The 23,550-nt window shown below is 38.3% G+C and overlaps 1 protein-coding gene across 1 annotated transcript in view; it reads right to left on the bottom strand.

The window, feature by feature from the left end:
• The window catches only part of DCN (decorin), a 42,670-nt gene extending 21,287 nt beyond the window's left edge, over positions 1-21,383 (bottom strand). The window contains exons 1-2 of the mRNA XM_065670094.1: positions 21,119-21,383; positions 16,776-17,008 (exon numbers count right to left, since the gene is read on the bottom strand). Of these exons, the coding sequence (XP_065526166.1) occupies positions 16,776-16,980 (205 nt within the window). The 5' untranslated portion in view covers positions 16,981-17,008; positions 21,119-21,383. The remainder of the gene's footprint in view (positions 1-16,775; positions 17,009-21,118) is intronic.
• Between the last annotated feature and the right edge of the window lie 2,167 nt (positions 21,384-23,550).

Genomic DNA, 23,550 nt, shown 5'->3' on the forward strand with positions numbered 1-23,550 from the left:
CTCTGAAAGAAATTTTAAATAGGGGTCAGTACTTTTCTTTGCAGCATTTACTTTCCAGTAAACACCACTTCTAGAACTCATTTCCTGCAGAAGCTTATGAAGACTTATCTGAAAGTATTTCTGTCTCCAAACAGTCAAGAGAGTTTCATTTTGCTATGCAAATCAAAATTTATTTATTTATATTTCCCTTCTGCCCTTTTCTGAGAATATATCTGAGTTATAGCTTGAAGCAAAGGATTGATTTCTAACATGTTTCATTCCACTGAATTGTACGAATAAAAATTGCTTTCAGAAAGAGGTATGGTAGTTATTAATTTCACTGTGTGTTAGTGTTTGTAGACAGAGAACATTTCCTGCTATTTAAAAAGTAGTAGGTTGGGTTTTTTTTTCAAAGAAGGATGATAATTAATTACAATAATTTGCAGGAAAAATACTGTTTGTTTGACAGTAACTGAATAACGTGAAGGAAAGTCCACCTTAAAAATGACCAACACAACAATCCATCTCCCTCTTTTTCTTTCATCTAAAACTATGTCCAAGTTTTCTGGAGAACAAATCTCTTGGTTTCATTGCAACTGCCAAAAGAACATCAGACAGTTTAAATTAAAGACTCTCTTTGGGACTATTTTCTGAATAGCTGATATGTAAGTCCGATGAAGTCATGGAAATGAAATTATTTAGTATTAAATAACACTTGCTTTACCCAGCTTTCCTTTCATACTGTGACTTGGACTAGAGAAAATCCTTTATAGTCATTCTGATTTATCACAAAATTCAAATTTTCTTTCCTAACTAGCTTTTTTTTTTTTTTTTTTTTTTTAACAGAATGTGAAATACTTAATGAATGGTTAGTAGGAAGATTTATAGACATTAATGAAGTCCCTATGTGGGCATCTAACAGAAGTGGACGTTTCTGGATAGAACAATCTTTTTACCAGTAAAGTTTTTAACAAATATTTCTGAAGTTATATTTGAACTCTCCTGGGAAAGATCTCTCTGCAAGTATCACCAGTGTCTCCCCAGTATGATGGTGGACTGCATAATATTACTCTCAGATGGAAGACATATATCCATATACATATTAACTTTTTAAACCTATATATTTTAATGTCAAGGATGGCATTGCAAACACAGTGAGATATGCTTGTCCAGAAATAAGACATGCTTTGCCCACAGAGGGTGGGGAGTACACAACTTGGAGATATTCAAAAGTTGGCTGGACACAGCCCTAAGCAACCTGATCTAGTTGACCTTGCTTTAGCAGGAGGGTGGACTAGACAATCTCAGTAGGTGACCTCCAAACTCAACAATTCTGTGATTCTGTGGTGTTTAAAGTCCATGACAAATTAAGTATTTTCACACCTATAATCTAGGTTTCTTCATCAAAATTCAGTGTTAAGTGAAGCCCCCTCTCTTTCAACCATTTTTAGAATATAGATATATATGTAGAATAAAAAAAAATGGTTGGCTTTTATTTGGAAGGATTATGGCAAACTGTGAAAAGAAGTATATGCTTGGTATTATATTTAATCAGTTTAACCTACATAAAGAGCACTATTCAACAGTTACTGCTATAAAACCTCACCATAAACTACAAAGACCACAGTGATGTGTTCTGGAGCTTTTTACTGCAATTAGTGATGCACTAAGAATTCATTATAGATGTGGCTATATTCTTAAAAATATCAGCATGCACATGAGGCCTCCAAGGTTTAAACACACCAGCGCTCAAAAGGTTTTAGAAGCACAATTATCCAACCTGGGATGAATTAGTAAGCTTCTACCATATATAAAATGCCAAGAGTTAAAGCTCATCTCTCATCTTGTTTACCTTACTGATATTCAGTATATGGATATATGATATAGATTAAGATTCTTCATATTACTAAAATAACCTTTCCTCATTCAGGCGTGGATTTCATTTTTACTGAAGGCAATTGCAAAACCCTCATTACTTTAAGAAGTGTGGGACTAGAGTTCCAAATATATAAAATGCGATACCATATAATTTGTATGTTGGTTGTCTTTGGACAGTTTCTGTCTTGACTGGACAGAAATTATGTCAGCATCTAAAAATTCTTTCCCAAAAAGCACTACTTTTACAGGACCATAACATTGTTATAAGAAGTTCTTACAGCCTAGCAACTTTTACAGCATTTTTCACGTGTAAATATAAGAATAAAGTTTAATTACTTGAATTCAGAGTAATATTACTGTGTTCTGGTTGTCAGTATATTTGTATTACCAGTCTGGTATATGTAAATAAGTGCTTATGGCAGAAACAAGGGTATATAAGAGCTATACAACTGTCCTTTATGTGATGCTATTGGAACTTTTCAAGAACAATTGGATTGCTACTGAAGGGATAATTTGCCAAAAGCTACACTTTAAGCTAAATTTCCAACTGTACATTTCAAGCATCACATATCAGTTTCTAAAAGCTCAAGTGTTATCTTTGAATAAGAAAGAACTGATAATTTCTCAGACCAATGAAGTTAAACATTAAATGTTTCATATTATAACGACAAAGACAAATTTAATAATTAGATATCCATTTGTAAAAAGTTATTTATAAAAGCTTCCTATCTTGTACTAGAAACTAGAATGACGTACAATACCACAATTAGCTTTGCATGCAATGATTATAACTGCCATCACTTAGTGTTAAACTTCTTTCAGTTACCTAGCTCATGTATATACTGTTATGTATTTCCTGAAGTGAGTTTTTAAAATGTTTCAGAAACAACTATATAGGTTATATTTGATTATTTTACTTTCTTTTGACTTGTCTGAGATTTGAAGAGCAAAGCATAGAGTACAGGATGCACCCTGGGTGCTGGAGAGATATTAAGCAGTTTAGTACATCCTCCAGCTGAAAGCAACATCAACTGGAGTCCTCCAGTAGAAGAAAAGTTTATAAAAGGGTGGATCTGGACACTGGTTCATAAAATCAGCAGCTAAATAATTCAGGACTAAACTGTGTTTGAGGTGTGGACTGGATCCAAGAATTTCACCACTTGTCACATCTACATTGGCTTCAAGAACTGTTCTTCATTTTAGCTTGCAGGTCCAGGTCTCTATATAGGTACATGTATCTCCTGATAGATATGTATGGAAGGAGTATCAGTGTAGTACAAACCAGTGTGTGCTGGAGATTCCATACCTGGAAAGAGAACCTTCAAATCTTTCTGGTCAGGACAGGTAAATAGACAGCCAGCTCAGATGAATGGGGAGCCTGAACTAACATGACAGTGTGGCAGAATTCAAACTGAATCAAGAAAATTGTAATCCCACTAGAAGCTGAAATGGCTTTTGGCACCTGGTATGGAATTACTATTTTCCAGGAAGATTTTTGATTCCTCTGCTGGGAGAGACTGAGAATTTTAGACAAGAACTGTGGGCTGTCCTTACTACTAATTTCTGAGAAACTTGAGTGAAAGCCAAACACTCCTGAAGCCACGTTGTACACTATGACTGCAAATCCACCTACAAATGCTTTCCAATGAAATTTATGCAATACTAACTGAAAGGGGCACTCGTGTTGTAAAATGTTTACTGAGTCACCTCTCGATCATTTTAAGAATAGTTTACACAAGTATTCCAGATCTTGGTTGTGATTTTTTTATACATAAAAGCTTGCTTCTTAAAAAGCCATGTGAAAATCTCTCATAGGTGCCTGACTATTTATGTGAATAATCAGTGCTACACAATTTGATATTCAGTTCCCTGGAAATATTTATGGCTTCTGGTTCCTGAGATTAATTTATAACTGTCTAAAGTTTTAGATTCTTCTGCCTTTTCCACTGCATGTTAAATTGAAAATACATATGTTTCACTTTGTTTGAATAAAACTAAGTTAGCTATTATTTATGTTGGTAAATACATTTTAAAAATTCTACTTATACACAAATAAACAGATAAGGTACAGCTCCACCCTTCAAAAATCCTTGTTTACATTGAAATTAAGAGCCTAAAGATTCTGAATATATAAGGGATTTAATAAACTAGTTCATGTATCCTTAGTCATGAAGACCATTCCAATTTTCACAAAAATGCTTATCTGGGAGAAAACATGACTTCCTTATAGAAGCCATCAGTTCCTGCAGCACAGGTCAGATATGTGTTATTCCCTGCAGATTTCCAGAAGTAGAAATTTTCTTCTGTTCTACATTATCAACCTGTAGCACTCAAGTATTCCTACCAGTGTACATACGTGCGTGTAAAAATGCATCCATATGAAAATACATAAAGAACAGAATATGCCATAGAACTACAAAATGGAAAAAAATGTGTGTAAGTAAGCTAGAAATATTTCCTTTTGTTAGTCAATATCAGCTGAACTTCTATTATCTCTGGCAGAAATTTTTCTAACTTGTTCTTACACTAGTCACTATACCACAGATTTTGGGAATAACAAACACTACCAAAATGTTTTCATCAAAATCCAGCAGAGCTAGATTATCAACTGATTTAGTTCATGCAGACAACAAGGACCCACACTCACTTTTGGAAGCACTGAAAGGCTCATCTGCAGTCACATATAAGATGCTTGGTTGGGAGAGGTTAACAGGACCAGGAATCCCTCCTTAGTGGGAGGATGGAGAAGAAGGTACCTTTGCAGAAATTGGGCTTGTCTCTGTGGGATCCTTCCTATGTGGGGTGCAATTTTTCCTCACAATTTCTTAAGCAAATGACAGTGTCTGGCTGTTTAGTTGTGATGGCCTCACCTGCTGGAGAGGTCAGAAGGCTGATGGGTCTGGAGATTTTATGAGACCAGAAACTAGGCAGAGAAGAGCCAAGGCTGGCATAATTCAGCCCTTATCCAGTCCCTGAGAGAGCAGCAGTCACTGGCTAGCCATCTCCTGTTCAGCACTGCACCAGCCCAACTAGCATATGTTGCCATTTAGCCAGCCAAACAGGTGTAGAAGATGTAGCAAGGATTCAGGAATATAATGTGGGAACTAAGGGAGGCTAGGGGGTTTGGTATACAAGACAGGTTTTATTACTTTTGCAGCTGGGGGACATACCTGCTCGGCTACAGAGTCTGTGATCAAGCAGTCATGGAATTGTTTAACCCACAAAAAGAGAAGGGTGGCTTTTGAGTTCTCCTAGCAATGGAAGGGTTTCAGTACACTGCTCCAGTTTCTCAGAAATCAGAGCCACAAGATAGTCTGTGACTTGGCATGGAGCCACCTTTCTGCTGAAGCCATACAACTATGCAGAAAAGGAATGCAAGATTGATGGGGCCAGGGAGGGAGACTGAGCAAATGGGAGTCTGAGTCTGTAGCCCAGAGATGAGGACACTTCCCTGAGAATTGCATCCTTGAACACGGAGACCACATAGTCAAAATAACAAATATGCTAACAGTGCCAATAATAAACAGCTTTAAAAACACAAAAGAGCTTGTGGTTTAATTTTTTTGTTTGTTTGGGATGTTTTCTTTTTTTCTCCACCTATCCATTTCACAGCAAGCAGGGATGGGACTTACTCCTCTGAACAAACCTTTCCTTACTCAGCTGGAAAGAAGGGGCCAAAAGGCAGAGACATCTGAACGCTACAGCTCAGATACATGTGTTATTATATTGCAACACTCACGATTATTATCATAGGGGCTATAAAATGGGTCTCTTTTCAAGACTGCTTCAGTTTCCACAAACAGCTGCTGCCAGCTGAGGAATGTGGGCTGCGCTACATGTAATTCCCAACCGCGATCAACAGTGGCTACTCTCCCAGCGGAGGCATTCTCTCCAGCAGCTGCCTGTGCACGTTTCTTTATGCTCTCCCCCGATCTAAGCCCAGCTCTGCTGCATCTTATTGACAGACAGCAACCCTCCAGGGGGTAAATGCCCTTAGTAATGGCCTGAGTGGACTCTGGGGCAAATGAGGTGAACAGCAAATTTACGGTGTCAGGACACTTAGTCACGGAAAATAACAGGACTCAAGGGCTGCTCTCTGGAAAGATGGCAAGGAGCTTAAAACGGCTTTGAATGCTTTGACTTAGAAAAGTTCAATGATGCTTTCCTAAGCTATGTGCTTCAGTATTTACTGGAAATTTGTTCTCTATTGTGTGAGATTTGCAAATAAGACTTTTTTTCATTATTTGCATCCTACCAACTATAAATGAGAAACAATTATATTTCTCTTCAGAGAAGTATCCACAGATGTTTCCTTTCTCCCACTTTCAAAGTAAAAGTTTGCTCTCCACCTACCCCTCTCTTGCTATGAAATCAGCAGTAATACTTTTTTTCCAAAGAGATATAAAAAGCAGTGACCATTGAAATGCAGGAGACTTAAAATATGTCTTCTTAAAGGTCATTCACAACCATTTTTCAGACCTTTTTTCATCTCTTCAGTCTGTAAGACTCGTCTTCCATTAAAATCCATTTTGGACTTCTTTTTATCTATATCTCTGACCCTTTCCATAGGGAAAAACATGAAAATGAACTCCATCCCCTGCTGAGGGAGTCTCTTACAAAGGTAGAGTTACTGATATGTTGCTACACTGTTTGTTTTTCCAAACATCTAGAACATTGCTTCCCAGAACAGTGAAGAACATGGAAAACAGAAATAAATTCACACATCATGATCAAATGTATAATTCTCCATTATGATAGTTCTACTCATTATAAAGACCCTAGCAAAGGTTTTAAAAGTAATTCATTCCTTTAACTGTTTTTTTCCATTTCCACCCACTCTGTGCAGTGAACACATATTTCAAAGAATAACGGATATTGCAAGATACAGATGTTATGAATTATTTTTCAGTGCTAGCCACATTTTTGTTACAGATAGATTCAGCATCCTGGCTCCAAAAGCTAATACCTAAGAATAATGATATATTTTTGAAACTAAAAATCAAGCAACTTCTATTTCTGTGTTTTTTCTAACTGACTTTTAATTTCGTAAGCCTGGAAGTTTTATGCTTTCTCTAGGAGCATTGAAGTATTTTAGAAAGGCAGAAAAAATATTATTAAATAATCATGAGACTTCAGTGATTAAGACATTAAGTTGAAAAAAAGGAATTAAATATTATGAGTTTTCTCAGCTGCTAGAATTGCCAGCTTTATATTTTCCATTGTCATGGTTACAGACATAAAGCATCCCCTCAGAGAACAGCAACTGTCCTGTGTGATTCACGCAATCAGCCAGCAGCATGTGCATTATGGCTTTAGTCAAAGTGAATGCAATGCAGATGTACTATCTATGAGTACTCATGCATTAAGGTGAAACACTTATTTTTTTTTATGAGTGTTTTACAGAAGTCAGAAGAGAACATTTTGGAGACTCAGAAAAGTGAGCATTATCTAACAAATTACAGTTTGAATCATCCTCTGGAGTAATATAATTTGATGTTTTCCTGGTTTGTAGTTTAACCAGTGGGCAACTGGTGACAATTTAAGGATAGCTCCCCCAGTCTTTACTTTGGGATTTGCCAGAATTAGCAATAACATAATGTAGTAGCCACAAAGAGTCATGGGGGAAGAGGGGGGAGGGGGGAATCTTCTCTGGTTTCAAGTAAATTTACCCCTTCCTGTTCTGGCCACATGGTCATTGCACAGCTCTAGTTTTATTATGACCTGAGGGCAAAGATATTTTCCTGGCTATTTCAGGTGCTTCTATATGTAGCTTGGCCATTTTTCATAAAAGTTGTAAGACTGTTTTCAACCTACTTTCATGCAAGCAAAAAATGGAAGGATGGAAGGAGCTGCTGTGACCATGGACATAGGGAATAACATATAAACAAATGTTGGCAGAGAACTTCCTGACTGAATCAGGGAGCCTGCAGACCTGCTAGTTTTCCCCTCTCTTCTAGATGATGATGTATATGTCCTTGTAGCTCTTAGATGTTTTTGCTTCATTACTTGTTAGTCATTTAGTGACAGACCTTCCCCAGGTCAACTAGAACTGTAGCAGTCATCTCCAGCCCAGAGGATGTAAGCTCTTCATCACAGGGTGAAAGAATAAAGAAAATAAATTTTGGTCAGTTATCTTAAGTTCCTCCTTAGTTTTCCCTTTTCTAAATCTGAAGCTTCCTATGCATCTCCTTTTTTAATAATTTCTGTTATAATTTCCTTTGAAAAAGTAAGATTTCCCCTTTCTTGTTCATATTATTCCTTCTTTTTTCTTTTCTGGGCTGCTGCTACTATACCAATTTTATTAGCACTGTTTGCCTTTCCTTTCTGTTCTTACTTTCTAGTGGTAAAGGATCACTACAATCTTCCCAACTTGAAGCTGTGGAAATCAAAGCTGACGACCTGACTGAACTTATGGAAATTAACTACATAAGAGCTGTAAGACAGATTTTTAGCAGTCTTTGGATAACTCACTTATGTCTTTGCTCTTAAGTAGAGATACACAGCAGAGTTGGTTAGTATACTACTTGCAAGCACTCTTCTTCCATATCACCCCAAAATATGAACTCACTGAGAGCCTGTTCAGTTTCTGAGGCCCACGCTGAAGCAGTAGAAGAGAAGACATGCACTCTAGCATAGAAATTGATGTTATCCTAGGCTTCCACATTTTAGGTGGTGGAGAAGGTGCAGGCAGAAACTGTTCTGTGATGACCTATTGCACATTTCTATTGTGCATACTGTAGCCCCATTTACACTTGCACATTTTAAATGCTGTACCAATTTTAAAACTGTCAATTTGTTGTTTTGCCATTAAATCCCTAAAGTTGCCATGAAATTTGGTGAGCAGAAAAGGTTTCTTGTTTTCACTGCTTCTTTAAATATGAATATTCATTGCATTCCTTTCCTTATTGAAAATAAAATTGCAAGCATCCTCTCCTTAATAGATTTTTTGTAGCAACTCAAATAATCCAAATAGATTTCAGGAAACAAACACAAAACTTGTACGGAATGCTATCCTGGGTGCCCCCTCACTTAAAATCATGCATGCAGAGAGCACACATATTCTCTAAATACTGCTTTTCACCTTTCTCATCGACTGCCTAAGCAGGTTGTGGTAGAGTTGCCTGTATCGCAAATGTTGCCTATACAGCAAATGTGACCCTGCTAACACCAGGGTCATTTGTACAGAGCTGTTCATGACCCATACCTGGTCTCTCGAGTTGAAAACTATGACTCAAGCCCCCACCTCTCCAAAAAACCCTGTGCAGGCATGGTCCTTAGTCTTAAGGCCCCTTCGTGTGTGTTCACTGTTTACACCTCTTTCCTTGTAGAGGAGCCACGAGTAAGTTCTGTGCCATTTACCTACTTTGCTTTCATAGTGTAAAGGAAAATAATGCTCTGTGTGAATGATCCCATAAGAGTAATACAACTAAAGAGACCTCAAATTCCAGTATTTGTCCATATTGTTTGCCAAGGCAGGCATGTAAAGCAGGGGAAATATTTTAAAAAAGAAAAAGAAAAAGAAAAAAGTATTTTTAGGGTTATATGATCAGATTTGAACTTTAGGAAAAAATAAAAGTACATGAAGAAAAATGCCCCTTTTCTTTCTGTAACCTGATTAGCTGTTGGCCCACTTCCTTTCAATCACATAGCAGGTTCAGGACATGAGTAAACAAAATGCAGACCAGTGAGTCCAAAGTTGATAAGCAGAGGACACTCTCAAATCTGTCAGAGGTGTTTTGAAATTCTATTTGAAATGAGAAAGTTTAACAAATACCCTAGTAACTGGACTTTGTGAGCAGAGCTTTCCTCAGTAGCTTGAGGCCAGAGCTGGCAGCTCCTTGCTGTTATCATTGGTGGCTTCACAGAAGACCCAAAATTCCTAGGTCTCTTCCCTGTTGGCACTGTGTTCTCAGTGAACATTGGGAAGGAGCCTTTGGATTCCTTAGCTCTTTCTAAGACTTGGCTAGGAACCTTTTGCAGTTGAATAGCACAGGCTTTATGTTGTGAAAAGACCAATAGTTTTTATATGGTTATGTCTTACCAAGTAATACACCCTACAAAGGTGTTAAGAACACAATACAAATACTATAGTTGCCCATGATACTAGTAGGTGTCAGCAGTGATTATGCAGTATTTTTTAAGTACTGTAAATACCTGCTATAACTTATAATAATTAACTCACATTTTACTAGCTATCTACTAGCTATTCATTTGTGCATTGGGAAAATCTCGAAATGAACCCTTGTCACAGAGCAAACCAGAAAACAGTCATTTATTGTATCACTTGGACTTGGCAGTCAGGCTTTCCATTCCTGCCACTAGACTTTCTTATACAGCATTTCCTAGTCTGAAGCAAGCAAACTAATCTTAAAAAAAAAGTAAATAAAATAAAATACACAAATAGACAGAGTTGGTAACAGTTACCTTGCAGTAAGCAGCTAATAAGGAAGGTATGTATTTAAAGTGGATTAATTTTCACCTAGAATCATGTTTATCAACTGGAACTGGAACATCAGCAATTCAGGTTGCGATGCAACAAGACCTGCTTTTCACTGTTACACTGGCAAAAGCTAATGACTTTTTGTTACTATTTAAGCACTCTACATCCAGGCCAATATACTTTCTTTTTCTTGACAACTTTTCAAGAGTGTTATTTAATTATTGGGTTCTTGACTTAATAATTTTTCAGGATGTACTGAGTACAGACCTTTAATTCATGCTTTCTATAAAATTCAAGGCACCCAAAAAATGGATCTAAGCAGAATATATAAAAAAATATGTTACTAATCCATGGCAAATTTATTACAAGCAATTTTAGTAACCCAAGTATTTTTAACTCGCTAATTTTATCAGAAATAACTTCATTAATCTAAAAGTAAGTTGTATAGCCTCAAGTGGCCATTGAGGCCCTGTGATGGCAGTTTAATTCTCCAAGAGTGATATATCCTTTCTGTCACTAACATGCACTTTAGACAGCATGAACAGCCCCATGGAACACCTGCCTAACTCTCTATGGCTGTACAAGGAGCTCAGGTGACTGTTAAATAGCTAACATCACCTGAGATCACACCTATATTAGAGATAATTCCTGCAATACTTCATACAGATCCTCCGGTCTGATCTCCAACACGTTAGAGTATTATAATTCATTCGATTAGCATGTGGAAAGCCCAATGACTTGTGTTTGATGACATCATAAGTAATGTTTGTCTAAAGTAAGCATTTGTCCACGAAAGGATTTAGTTCTCAGTTTTAAGGCCATGGTATTGTGATGCAGAGGGTGTTACCAGTATGTGACAATACGCTTTTTATGGTCCCATTTTTACTGATGATATTTTTGTTAAATGAGTCTGGGTATTTCATGAGAATCTCCTCTTCTATTAAACATAGAAGGAATAAGCCTCTAGTCCTTATTATTAGAAGGAAAATATGTGTAAAACATAGAATAACTTGTCCTAAAAACTCAGCAGTTATAATGTAAATTAACAAAAACTTTTTTATTTAAAAGTTACATTTGTTAATTTGTGGTCATTTAAATATGCATGCTTTGTCTTATTACATATGTAGAAACCTGTAAGATTTTGAGCTAAACATTTAGCTTTAAAAAATATGGTTTTGAAAGACTGGCAAACGTTTAAATAATGGCAGTGATTCTAAAGCTAAGTATGCAATAGTAAGTGATCCTATCTGTTTTCTTGAACTGATAAAATGCCTGAAACTGATAATCAATGAGGTACATATTACTTCTCTTTAAAAAGATTTTATTTTGAAAACAGAAGTTCAAATCAAGGTAATGATTTGATAATGATAAAACCCAAAGGAGATCATTTCCTATCTAATGACAGATAAGGTTCCCAAAAGGAGTCATGATCACATGTAGTTGACAACCGGTCACTAGTGGTGTCCCTCAGGGCTTGGTGTTAGGGCTAGTGTTGTTTAATGTCTTCATTGATGGTCTGGATGAGGGGATCGAGTGCACCCTCAGTAAATTTGTGGTCAACTCCAAGTTGGGTGGGAGCATTGATCTGCTGAAGGGTAGGAGGGGTAGGTAGGCTCTGTAGAGGGATATGTGCAGGCTGGATCGACGGGCTGTGGCCAATGGTACGAGGTTCAACAAGACAAAATGCCAAGTCCTGCATTTGGGTCACAACAGCCCCATGCAACACTACAGGCCTGCAGAAGAGTGGCTGGAAACCTGCCTGACAGAAAAGGAGCTGGGGGTGTTGTTTGACAGGTGGCTGAACAGGAGCCAGCTTGTGCCCATGTGGCCAAGAAGAACAGCGGGATCCTGGCCTGTATCAGCTCTAGTGTAGCTAGCAAAGCCAGGGCAGAGATTTTCCCCCTTTACTGGGCACTGGTGAGGCTGCACCTTGAATACTGGGTTCAGTTTTGGGCTCCTCACTGCAAGAGAGACATTGAGGTGCTGGAGCAGCCAGAGAAGGGCAGCAAAGATGGTGCCTGGAGCACAAGTTTGATGAGGAATCGATGAGCTAACTGGGATATTTAGTCTGGAGAAGAGAATGCTCAGGGTGGACTTTATCGCTCTCTACAAGTACCTGAGAAGAGGCTCCAGTGAGGTGGAAGTCAGTCTCTTCTCTCAAGTAACAAGTGCTAGAACAGGAGGTAACGGCCTCAAGCTGCCCCGGGGGAGGTTTAGATTGGATATGAGGAACAATTTCTTTACCAAGAGAGTGATCAGGCATTGGAACAGGGTGCTCAGGGCAATGGTGGAATCACCACCCCTGGAAGTGTTCAAAACCTGTGTAGACGAGGCCCTCAGTGATATGCTTTAGTGGTGGTCGTAGCAGTGATGGGGTAATGGTTGGACTTGGTGATCTTAAAGGTCTTTTCCAACTTAGTTGATTGCATGATTATATGATTAGAAAATGGATGCTCAAATGTTTCTGGAAGATTTTATACAATGAAACAAATAATTTTTTGTCAACAAATAAATTAGATGTTATCACATTATCATGGTTCAGGAAGAGCCATCAGTTAGTACAGTTGAAACACTGTGTGTGGGATAAACTGCTTCATGCTACTGGATCCCTGGAATAATGCTTTACATATCTGTGAGCTTTTCAGCCACTAATCTCAAAGACTTTTTCAAACACACACTCCAAAACCCATGCTGTGCTTTAATATACCCTTCTTTACAGCTGGAGAAACCCTGCATTTCTGAGCTGTTAGTAAGGTTCCAGTTTAAGGTGCAATACTGCTTGAACTTTGCTTACTGACATCCATCGCTTGCACACCTTTTGGAGACCACAAAACCTCCATGGATGCTCACAGGACGTAGGGACTCCCCTACGTCCTGTGAAGTCTCCAAGGAAGGTGATCTCATTGTATCCTGCAGAACACTGACACTGCTCAATTTGCAAGGGGCTGCCAGACTTCTATGAAGGCAAAATAAAGCTCTGACCACCACCTCTGAACTCGCTTGTGGAGCATTCTGTATCCGCTGCAGGATTGACTAATCACATATGCATCCTCCTGCCTACCAGGGCACTGTGGGAGGAACCTTTTCTTGAGACTCCCTTTGGGAGGATGAGACTTCAAATGGAACGGTTAATCCTTGTCAGGGCTTTTACAAGGCATGTTTGCCTGGCCAACTAAGTGCACATCTTCCCCATATTTATGATTTAAAACATGAAAAACTCTCTCTGACCAGCTATGTCAGCTACTCCCCACCTGTAGTATGTGCTAATAAGGGAGATGTTTGTGATTTCTATGGAAAGTCTGGCTACAGAATAGTAATGCCTTATTCTTAGGCATGATTGAAAAGTGAACCTGTGGCTCCCTTTAAGCAACAGGAGGTGAATTCAGAAATGGCAGTACTTTTACAGATCTCGCAGTAGCCTTCCTGGAGATCCTTGAGCCTCTTGCACAAAGGTAATACATCTATAAGGCAGGAACATGGGGCTCTACTCTTGATCTGTCAGTAGCTGCAGCTTAGAAAGAATTCTTCTTTAAGGTGTGAGAAGACAGCATTCTCTTTCCTGCTAACTCAGCTCTTGGCTTGGAGGCAAAATGAGTTAATTTGCTGGTATATGCCTAGGAAGATGTGACTGAAGCTTAAAAACACAGGAGTTCAGCTGACAAAAGGGCTTTTTTTAATGTTTTCATTGAATTTGGATATTATTATTTTTATTATTTCCATCCAAACTCACGAGACAGGTGGCAAACCTGATCACTGAACCTTGGATGTGACAGTTCTCCTGTGGTCTGTTCATATAACAGTCAGATAGTTGCCTTTTTCCTTACAAATCCAGAGTTTACAAATAGCAAATGTCCCTTTGAACACAGAAAGAATCATGCTGAGGAAAAGGAGACTTCTCCCTTAAGTAGCCCATGTTAGGGTCCCCTAGCTGCCTTGCTCTGACATGCCCTCTGCACCCATGAACTCATGGCTGTAAAGAGCTCTCCTTCTATGACAGAAAGTGAGTGGGAGAAAGGATCCCAACCAGGGTTTCAACTTTACTTTGTGGGACTTGATTTAGTAAGCTCTTAATTTATCCCTGGGAGGAGTCTTGCTGTTGCCTGCAGTTTTTCTTCAGTTAGTGCTCATGGGACTAGATGACCAAATTTGATAATTCTGGGGGAGAGAGGTAGCTAATTTGGTTGGGTCAGAAACACACAGAGCTGAAGCGAAAGAAAGTTCAGGAGCAGTAGTTAGCAGGGACATGGGACTGTCATTGCTAGTTTCATGGCTCCCATGAAAATGCCTTCCTGGTCACTGTTTTCCAAGCACCATTCATCCCTCAGACCAGGAGCATGCTAGGTCATAGTTTGCAACAGATGTTTGAACTCTTGGGGTCAGCTCCCAGCTTTCCTCAAGTCAGTAGATAAATCTGACTTGGTCTGAGTCAAACAGAAATAGGTTTAAAGCTGGAGGTTTAAAGAGCAGAGGGCAGATTTGCCTGTGAGCAGCAAACACAGCTGTCCTGTCCCCGCTCACAAGAGTGGCCATTGGACCTGCGCCCTGGTGAGCATCCCATTTAGTCCACAACCCATCAGGAGCTGTCACAGACGTATGTGACAAGGATGGGCAAAACTTCACGGGGCTGGGGAACTGTGAATGTATATTAATTCTTTGACCTCTGTTAAGGAAATATGTATTTTTCATGGCTGCATATTTTAAGTCCAGGGAGATTTCTCCTTCATGCCACAGAGGCTGGATGTTATCAGCCCAGCTACTTCAAAAGCACTATCTTTTTATTGCAGTATCTGCAGCATGTGGGTTTAAACCACGCTCAAAAGATCTCTCTTTCTTATCACCCCTCTCAAAATTATCTGGGAAACACAGACCTGAGGCCTTAATTGCTGTCTTTCTGAGTCTCCTTGTCAGTATGGGACTCTTAACCCAGAAGCAGCTGTAGGCAGTGGGCTGTAGCACAACCCCCTTGAACCCACGTGTGTGTGAAAGAGAACTGAATGAACATGGGAGCAAGTACAAGCAACAAAGGGTTCCTGTGTGAATATCTACTTTTTTTTACCAAGTGAAAGCTCCTTACGTTCTGCAGAATTGAAGCAGATGGGGACAAGTTCCCAAAATAACTTAAATTCCATCAGCATTAGCCAGTGTAACAACAATAAAACCTAAGACCTTTATGACATGTGGGGCTACATCCTCCTTAGTCTTCAGCCCATGTTTGTTACTCTCTGGCACCTAAATGGTAAAGAAGGAAAGTATCTCTCAACAGGGACAGTACTGTGAAAGCTTTATGAATGCATGGCTAGGTTAGTCAGGCCTCATTTGTACAACTTGGCTTACATTGTCCACTGGGTCTTTGCCAGACCTCTCTGTTGCTTAATTTTGTGGCTTGCTTTAATAAATTCACAGAAGTTTCTAGGGATGTAACTAATATTTCCCCCTTCTTTCTGTAATTACACAACAGCCACTACGGTGAGACCAGGTCATAGGTGGTGGATTTGTGCCATGATTTATATTAATTATTAAAGTCAGTGCTATAACATAGGGAAATAGAAACACCCATTTTTACACTTAAACAGCTGAGAGAAGACTTAAAAAAAATAATCTCTATATAGTTAGTTACCTGTCCACTGAATAAATTGCCTAATTTCCTTCTGAGCAAAACCAATTTTAATTGATTTTCTGCACTGCACACACTGACTTAGACTGAATAATACTGGCTTAAACCAAGAGCAGTCTCACTGAAGTCAGCCTAATTACTTGAGAATTCTGCATAGGAAAGTCAAATATAGTGATGGCAGGCATGGCATCACATCCTGCTGCTCTGACTGCAGACAAGCCCTTGTACATGGGGGAGAAGGGAGAGTTTTTGAGAAAGGTTCTCATGGTTTCAGCTTGAGCAATGTCTAAGAAAGGTATTTAATAAGGAGCTCCAAAATGTGTTCATTGTTTTGGAGTGTTTCCAAGTTCTTTCCTCCAAAAAAGATGTTTCCAGCATATATGATTCAGGGCTAGTTATTCCATGCTCATGTATTCCAATGGAAATGGGATGATTTTTATGTTGAGGTACTAGACAGTATGATTAAGGGTGTTGGAACTTGGACCGTGCAATTTAGAACCTTTTAAAACATTTCCATTCCAACATCTGACCTCACTGAATTTACTTAATATGCATTTGGAGGAATAACTTTGAAAAGTTATTTTCTCTGCAGCAGAAATCTGTAGTCTTTCAAAGAAGAAATTCAATGTACATACACAAAATGTACATTAAAATATCAAACATTCTTCATGGTCACAACAAATTATCTCATCAGGGCTTTATGATTTATTTCATATAGTATGTTGCAGTTAACAGTGGCTATAGCATATTTCTGTGACAAAAACCCCGTAACAGGGTGGCAGTGCATAGCAGCCTCACTGACTCAGCCGTAAATCCATGGCTAGAACATAAGTATACACCCCATGAAGATACTCTTGGGCTTACCTAGGTCAGAGCACTGCACCACGCGAAGATGGCACTGGCAGCGGAAGGGGCACACTGGTCCAAATCCAGATATGACGGGATCGTCTGTCGGAGGCATGTCAGCAGACCCTTCATCCTCCAGCATAAAGTCAAAGAGGCCTTGCTGGTGGAACGGCTTGGCCAAGCATGTTGGCAGCAGTAGGATGAAGAGAAGAGCCAGCTTCATGGCTTAGTTCATCGACTCTGGGCAGAACCTAGGGATCAAAGCAGGAGATTTACAACAAAAGTAGCAGTTTCCCATAGCTTCACAGTTCCTGCTGAAGGAGGTGCAGCATATCCACCAATTGCATAACTGTTCCTTTCAATAAATGAAAACTGAATAATGAAAATAGGACAGTTATGTGATAGGAGACTGGTAACATCTTGTCAATAAGCTTTTACAGAACAGTTTAAAGACAACTGTAAACACATCTGTTTGCATATTTAGGGTAATATTTATTAGGAACAGCCAGCACTGTCAACTTTGTTATGCAAAACAGTCAAAACAATAAGCCACATTTTCCATGTGTCTGTTTTCTGCCAACTTAACAGTCTATTTGATTTCATTTGCATTTGTTTCATAGCAATGAGTTTGTCCCCTGGAGACAAACCTGAGGTTCCCAAACTCACTGTAATGCAGTATTTCGTGTCTTAAGTAATTTTTGGTTTTTAAGTGCCAGCTTGCTGTGTGTTTGAAATTATGGCCTAGTAAAACTGACTGAGAAAGAGTACAGTTTAGTGATGGAGTGGAGAGAGAGGGGGGAAGATCTTTAGCTGTTTAAATGAGTTATAGTTCTTTCCCAGTTTAAATGAGCTATACTTCTTTCCCAGTTTAAACAGCACAATAAAATGCAATGCAATGTTGTGTTATATTGGATATTCTTGTCTTTCTTTCCAAATTTTTCCCTATGGGATTTTATGATATAAACAATGTACCCTTAAAATCCTCTGCTTTGCACTGCATAAGCACTTAAATTGATACTTTTAGTATTTTCAGCATACTTTTCTAACAGAACTTCAATGCAGACTTTCATGCTAAAGAGCAATTTTACACAAGTATGCATTGCGTTAATGGACATTAACAAGGAAAACTGCTTAAATACATGTTCTCAGGACCTAGGTTTCAATGCATTTCAACACACTGTACATTGTGCTACCTATGTTGTTGTGGGCTAAGAACACAACAAAAATACAAATCAGCTCTTTGCAGGCTTTGTGTCAGGGCAGTATAGATCAGCTGATGTTCTGAAAAATATTTCATTTTTCCATTTATTTTATATAAGAAAGCTAATCTTTTACAAACCTTCATGGGTCTAAAAACAACCCCCACAAAAAAAAAAAAAAAAAAAAAGGAAACCTGCCTTCAAGTTTTAAATGACAGAAAGGCAAAAAGGCAAACTAGCCATGTGATTAGGAACCTTTTATTTCAAATAGATGTCATCATTCTGAATACAGGTGATGCTCTTTGTAATTAAAGCAAAAACATCCACTTGCTTCTTTAGGTCAATAACTTTCAAAATGCTCATGTGGGTGTCAGCTGGGATTAATTTTTTTCTAGCAGAAATTATCTAACAGTTAGGGGCATGGTATAGCATTCCTCAGGTCCATACTGCCTAATGGAAAGATAAAAAATCTGGGGGAGAGGCAGAGGAGGAGGTCTGTTTCCTTCTCTACACTGATATATGGAACCCACCAGGTTGATGACTTACATGGGCACCTGATATTGGGTAAGAGCGGTATATTGAGGCCTGTCTTTATTTATACCACATCCAGGTATTCTAACAGGAGTGTTCAGTAGAAAAAAGGTAAATAAATAAAAAAACACAGTCCTGGAATTAGATACCATCTATACTGTGCATGGGTTCAGTTTCCTTTATGAATGCGGTCCTGCAGACAAGGGTTCTGAACTAGGGTTCAGTCTTGAAAGGATGATAAGGTTACCCTATAAAATATGCTAGTGCTTTAAAATCATAGCTTCTATTCCTGTAATCTACCTAAGAGGAAGATGGATTTTTAGCATCTTCATATGTCCCAAAGACTTCAATGTGAATTCCCATGGAGGAAAGCACCACTTCTGTTGTCTCTTTAAGAGAGACAGTTCGTTTCTTAGTTGGACCAGAAAGCATTTTCCATTCCTGGAGCAGACATATTACTTATTGCATGCACAGAGGGCTTTCACAGACCCTAATGTCAGCTAGAGGGTCAGAGCATTTTAACATGTCCTCTCAGCCCAACTCAGTGCTCTGCAAACTTGTGCATGTAGGTTGTGTCCTTCTGTGGGCCATCCTCCTGTGCTTCCTCCTGCCCTGGCCTCCCACCAGTGTTGGGGCTGTGTCCCTTTTCCAGCAACACCCCATGATGCACACAGGGTACATGCAGACAAGTAAGGATGTCACAGCAAACTGGTGCTAATACGTAGTGGTAAGATCTTACCATGGTTTAATCTAAAACAAGACTTTTGAAATGATTATTATGTACAAATTGCTGTAAAATAACAATGCAATACATTAATACTTTGAAATGGGAGGACAACTTGCTAAATCATCACCATTCATCATAATTATCTGCCTTATGAAAATGATCAATAAAACATTACCCCAGTACAACTCATTTTTCAGAATGTACATTAACATGTCCAGTAAACACTGGGAATGCTGCACACTAGCACTGGCAATCAGGACTTTTAAAAGAGCTTCCCCAGCTCTCTTTTATGTATTCATACATTTAAAAAATGTTTTTAAATACTTAAAACTGCTTGTATTCCACCCCCCTCCTCCCCCAGGGTCACTGCTGAAGCACCGTCCACCCTAAGAATGCACAATCAGGATCTTATCCTGGAGTTAAATTACAACCCCTCAAAAAAAACCCCAAAACAATGTAAACGCACTTTGAAAGTGTCATTACACTTTACTTCTTGTTCACATTAATATTGATGACTTTATTTATCTCAGTTAAACCCTGTCTTAGGCCTTTTCCTTTGGTCTATGTTTTGTCAAAACCAGAATAATATCAGTAAGAGCTGTGTGTAAAGGGCAACAAAGGATATCAACTATCTAATCTAAGGACACAGCAGAGAAAATAGCAAGACACAAACTGTTAACCAACAAATAGGAATAGATATGCGTCTGCATATCTTTATTCATATTGACATTTGTACAGCAGGCACATGTATCTGTTCCTATTGTTTGCATGTGTAAATGAACACAGAAAAAAAGACATATACAAAACTATACTAGTAAGAAATGTTTACATTTTACTCACAAAAAGAAATGGGGTAGGGGGGTGGGGGAGTGGAATCTGAATCCTTAAAAGTCTGTGACACAATATTTATGTCTGCAGGACATAACTGTTTAAATTTGCTTTAATTATGTGTTTACAATGAGGAAGACTTTTCCACAAACAGAGGAAACTATACCATAGACTTGGCCACATTTCAGTTTAAAATACCACTGGAAATATGCTTCATCAGTTCACGTCACCACTGTATTGGTGGTCTTCTTGTCAGTTTACCTTTGTATTAAGTTTTAAATATTAGTTCACCTACTGTCACAAATCTCTTAAAATGCCACAAAAGACAAATTAAACATTATATGAAGTTTCAAAAAAACCCAAACCCAACAAAACCCTACACTGCATGTTTTACCCATTTTGTGTAATAAAGTCTAAATGTGCAAACAGAGGAGTTGGAAGTTTTAAAGAGATTAAAACTCTGTTAACAGGAGTTTCAGCTCCAGGAATTTTCTTTTCTACTATTTCACTTGTAGGAACTTTCTTTAAATGTAAGTCCCTTGTTTGTACATTGTAACATAGCACTTTCTAACATTACAAAGGCATACACTGAGCCCGTTTAACTAACTACTACATATTATTTTCTCTGAAACCGAAATTATATTCATTAATGTTTGGAATACAAATGAAGAAATACAAACGAAAAAGAAATCACGTAGTGCAATTTAAAACAGAAATGCAAGTACTCACACATTTTTTACACTCACTACACCACCGATTCTAAACACTGGATTGCAAACAAAGAATATACTGCTGCAAAAGTTTACAGTAAGGAAAAAGAAAGGACTATAGCAGTGCTTATACAAATCAAAACAAGAAACAGAAAAGTCAAATAAACAGTAGGAAATCTGCACAGCCCTTGAGAATGTATTCTCACATTCCCAAGAAACAAAAGTGCTGGATACAAAACTTAACATTGCTAAACATTTAGAAGGATTTCTTCCTCGCTTCTCTTAAAATTCAACTAGTTCTTGCCGTAGACTTGCCTGAAGTTTTATTAGTGCAGCATAGTTCAGGAGAATTACTGAAAACCGTACCTTTTAATCCAGGGATTTGCAACAGGAGCTCTCAAAGCTGAGATGCAATTAAACTAAATATTCAACCCAGGCAAAAGGCTTTGCAGGTGTGGAAAGGAGGAGGGGGTAAGTTCAGCTCAGTGACTGTCACTTGGTGGAAAAACCCTCCTGCTTCTATTCCATAGCACAGTTAAAAAATAAGGTTTCTCTCAATGAACACAATCCAGGCTGACACCCACATTAGATCATATGGTAATGATATGTCTCCTGTATTGTAGCCAGAAACTTTATCAGCTCTTTTGCTTTCTTTTCCTCCTTTTTCTTTTTCATTTGCTTGTTTTCTTTTTTGTCTGTTTAGAATCCTAAACTCCTTGCACACTGTAAGACAGATTCTTAGCTGTAATTCATCTTACTTATTTATGTCCTTACAACATACATTCAGGAAAGTTTTTTTGGTTTTAACTTTGGGTTTTTTCTGACTCATTACTGGGAAAAATGTTTGGCTGTTCCTCTTGTTTATAGTATTTGTAATTCAAGGAAAAGATATAAAATTAAATTTGGAGTTAGTCAAAGTAGAGATTAATATCAGAAAAAAAGGGGTAGCTTTAGGTAAAACTATTTAAACAGATATCAACCTGCCTTTGCTTATGCTATATTATTGTCGAACCAAGTAGTACATAGTAATATACTATTATCTTGGCCAATAATAGAGCTTTGATGCATTTCTTCAAACTACTGCATTTTTTATACATATATGAAAATCATGTTTTCATTAGTAGAACGATTCTAGCATTTGTGGTTAGAACTGGTTTATATAAACTTTGCTTTCTTTTTACTTCTTTCTTACCAAGACAGCAAAGCAGAAGGGAAATTAGCTTTAATTGGGTTTTGGGGCTGGGTGTTTTTCTTGGTTTTCTGGGTTTTTTAAGAGACAGTGAAGATTTTTTTTGAAGCATGAAAGGAAAAATGTATCCTACTTGTTGTTCAGATTTATATTTTAATTTAGCAATTTCTGGTTTGATGCAAATATCAACAGAACCTAAAATGTGATTTCTCTATTCCTGCAAAATTTTAAAATCCTATCAAACTGAGAGCAAATACAATAATTGCTATTTATTTAGCAATTAAAACCACATTGTGAACATGTGTAGCTTCCCTTTGCTGTTAGTTGTCCTATCTAAATACTGGAGGCTTGTGACTCTGTGTTTTGACTTGTATCCTTTTATTTCTGCCCCCAGGCTAAGACCAGGTGCAAATCTGAAATTAAAGCCTTTAAAATGTGAAATGATGTTTAAAAGAAGTCTGAATTCTTAGAAGCACAATAAACTCTTGAAAATTTTATCTATTCTCTTCATTTAATTTCAAGAAGAGACATTAAAACAACTCATAATTGTCCCCTTTTGTTGGAAGAAAACATGGTAGAATACTTGATAGGTTTGGTCAGTGTAGCCCAAAGGTATAATCAGATATCTTACATTACAGCTTCTTTATAGAGTTCACTCTAAAAGTTAAGGATCATTTATTCACTCCTAGTCCTTGAGCTAACTTCTTCCCTCTGCCTTTTCACTGGATTCAAGATTACTAACGATTTTTGTTGTGACATTTTTCTACATATGATTAGTGATGTTCCAAGCTTTCATGCTTGCAACAAAGCCTTATCTTTGTCCAGAAGTGTCGCCATGAGGCTTGCTAAAATCTTGGATGCATCTTAGTAATGTCAGTTATTTGAACCTTGGTCACCAGCTGCATCTGGTGTTTAAAAACATTTCAAAGCAAGATTTTGATGAGGAACAGGTCAGGATAAACTTGTTGTCAGTTTGTTTCACAAAACCCATTCATATCCTTTCCCAGTAAAATGATAATGTGTTTGTTCTGGTGTCCGTTATGGGGTCGAAAGGTGATATAATTTAGTAGCTAAGTCATCTCTTTGGAGGCACAGGAGAGGACAGACAGCCACCTCCTCTTCTTTTTTGTCTTGGGCATTAGGAAGAGTCAAACAAATGCATGAAGATTGAAGTAGGAACAGGTGGAGCACAGGGTGCCTGCTGGGTGGACTGGGGGCTCTCAGTCTGCCTGTAGAGGAACTGCTGCCCATGGAGGGAGAATTTCCTTACTTTCTCTTTAATGAAGTCCATCCCTAGTAGCTCAGAGGGGGAAAACGTTACCATCTTCAGAAATTATGAGAACATTTACACTGCCTATACCAGAGGCTAATAGGTTAATAGCCATAGGTAACAGGGGTACATGTTAGGCATTCATGCCCTCCTGAAATGCAAAGTGGAGTATGTGGAAGATAAGGCAACTGAATGGGAGAGGGCTTACAACGCTGAATATTGGTTCAGAGCACTATTAATTGTTACGAGTCATTTCCACGATTTTACAGGAATGTGGAATCCTTTCTGATGCCCTTAACCCCAATCTTTGCCCCCTGCTATGTTACCTGGGAGATAAAC

Source organism: Lathamus discolor, chromosome 1 (genome assembly GCF_037157495.1).
Source record: "Lathamus discolor isolate bLatDis1 chromosome 1, bLatDis1.hap1, whole genome shotgun sequence".
NCBI lineage: Eukaryota > Metazoa > Chordata > Aves > Psittaciformes > Psittacidae > Lathamus > Lathamus discolor.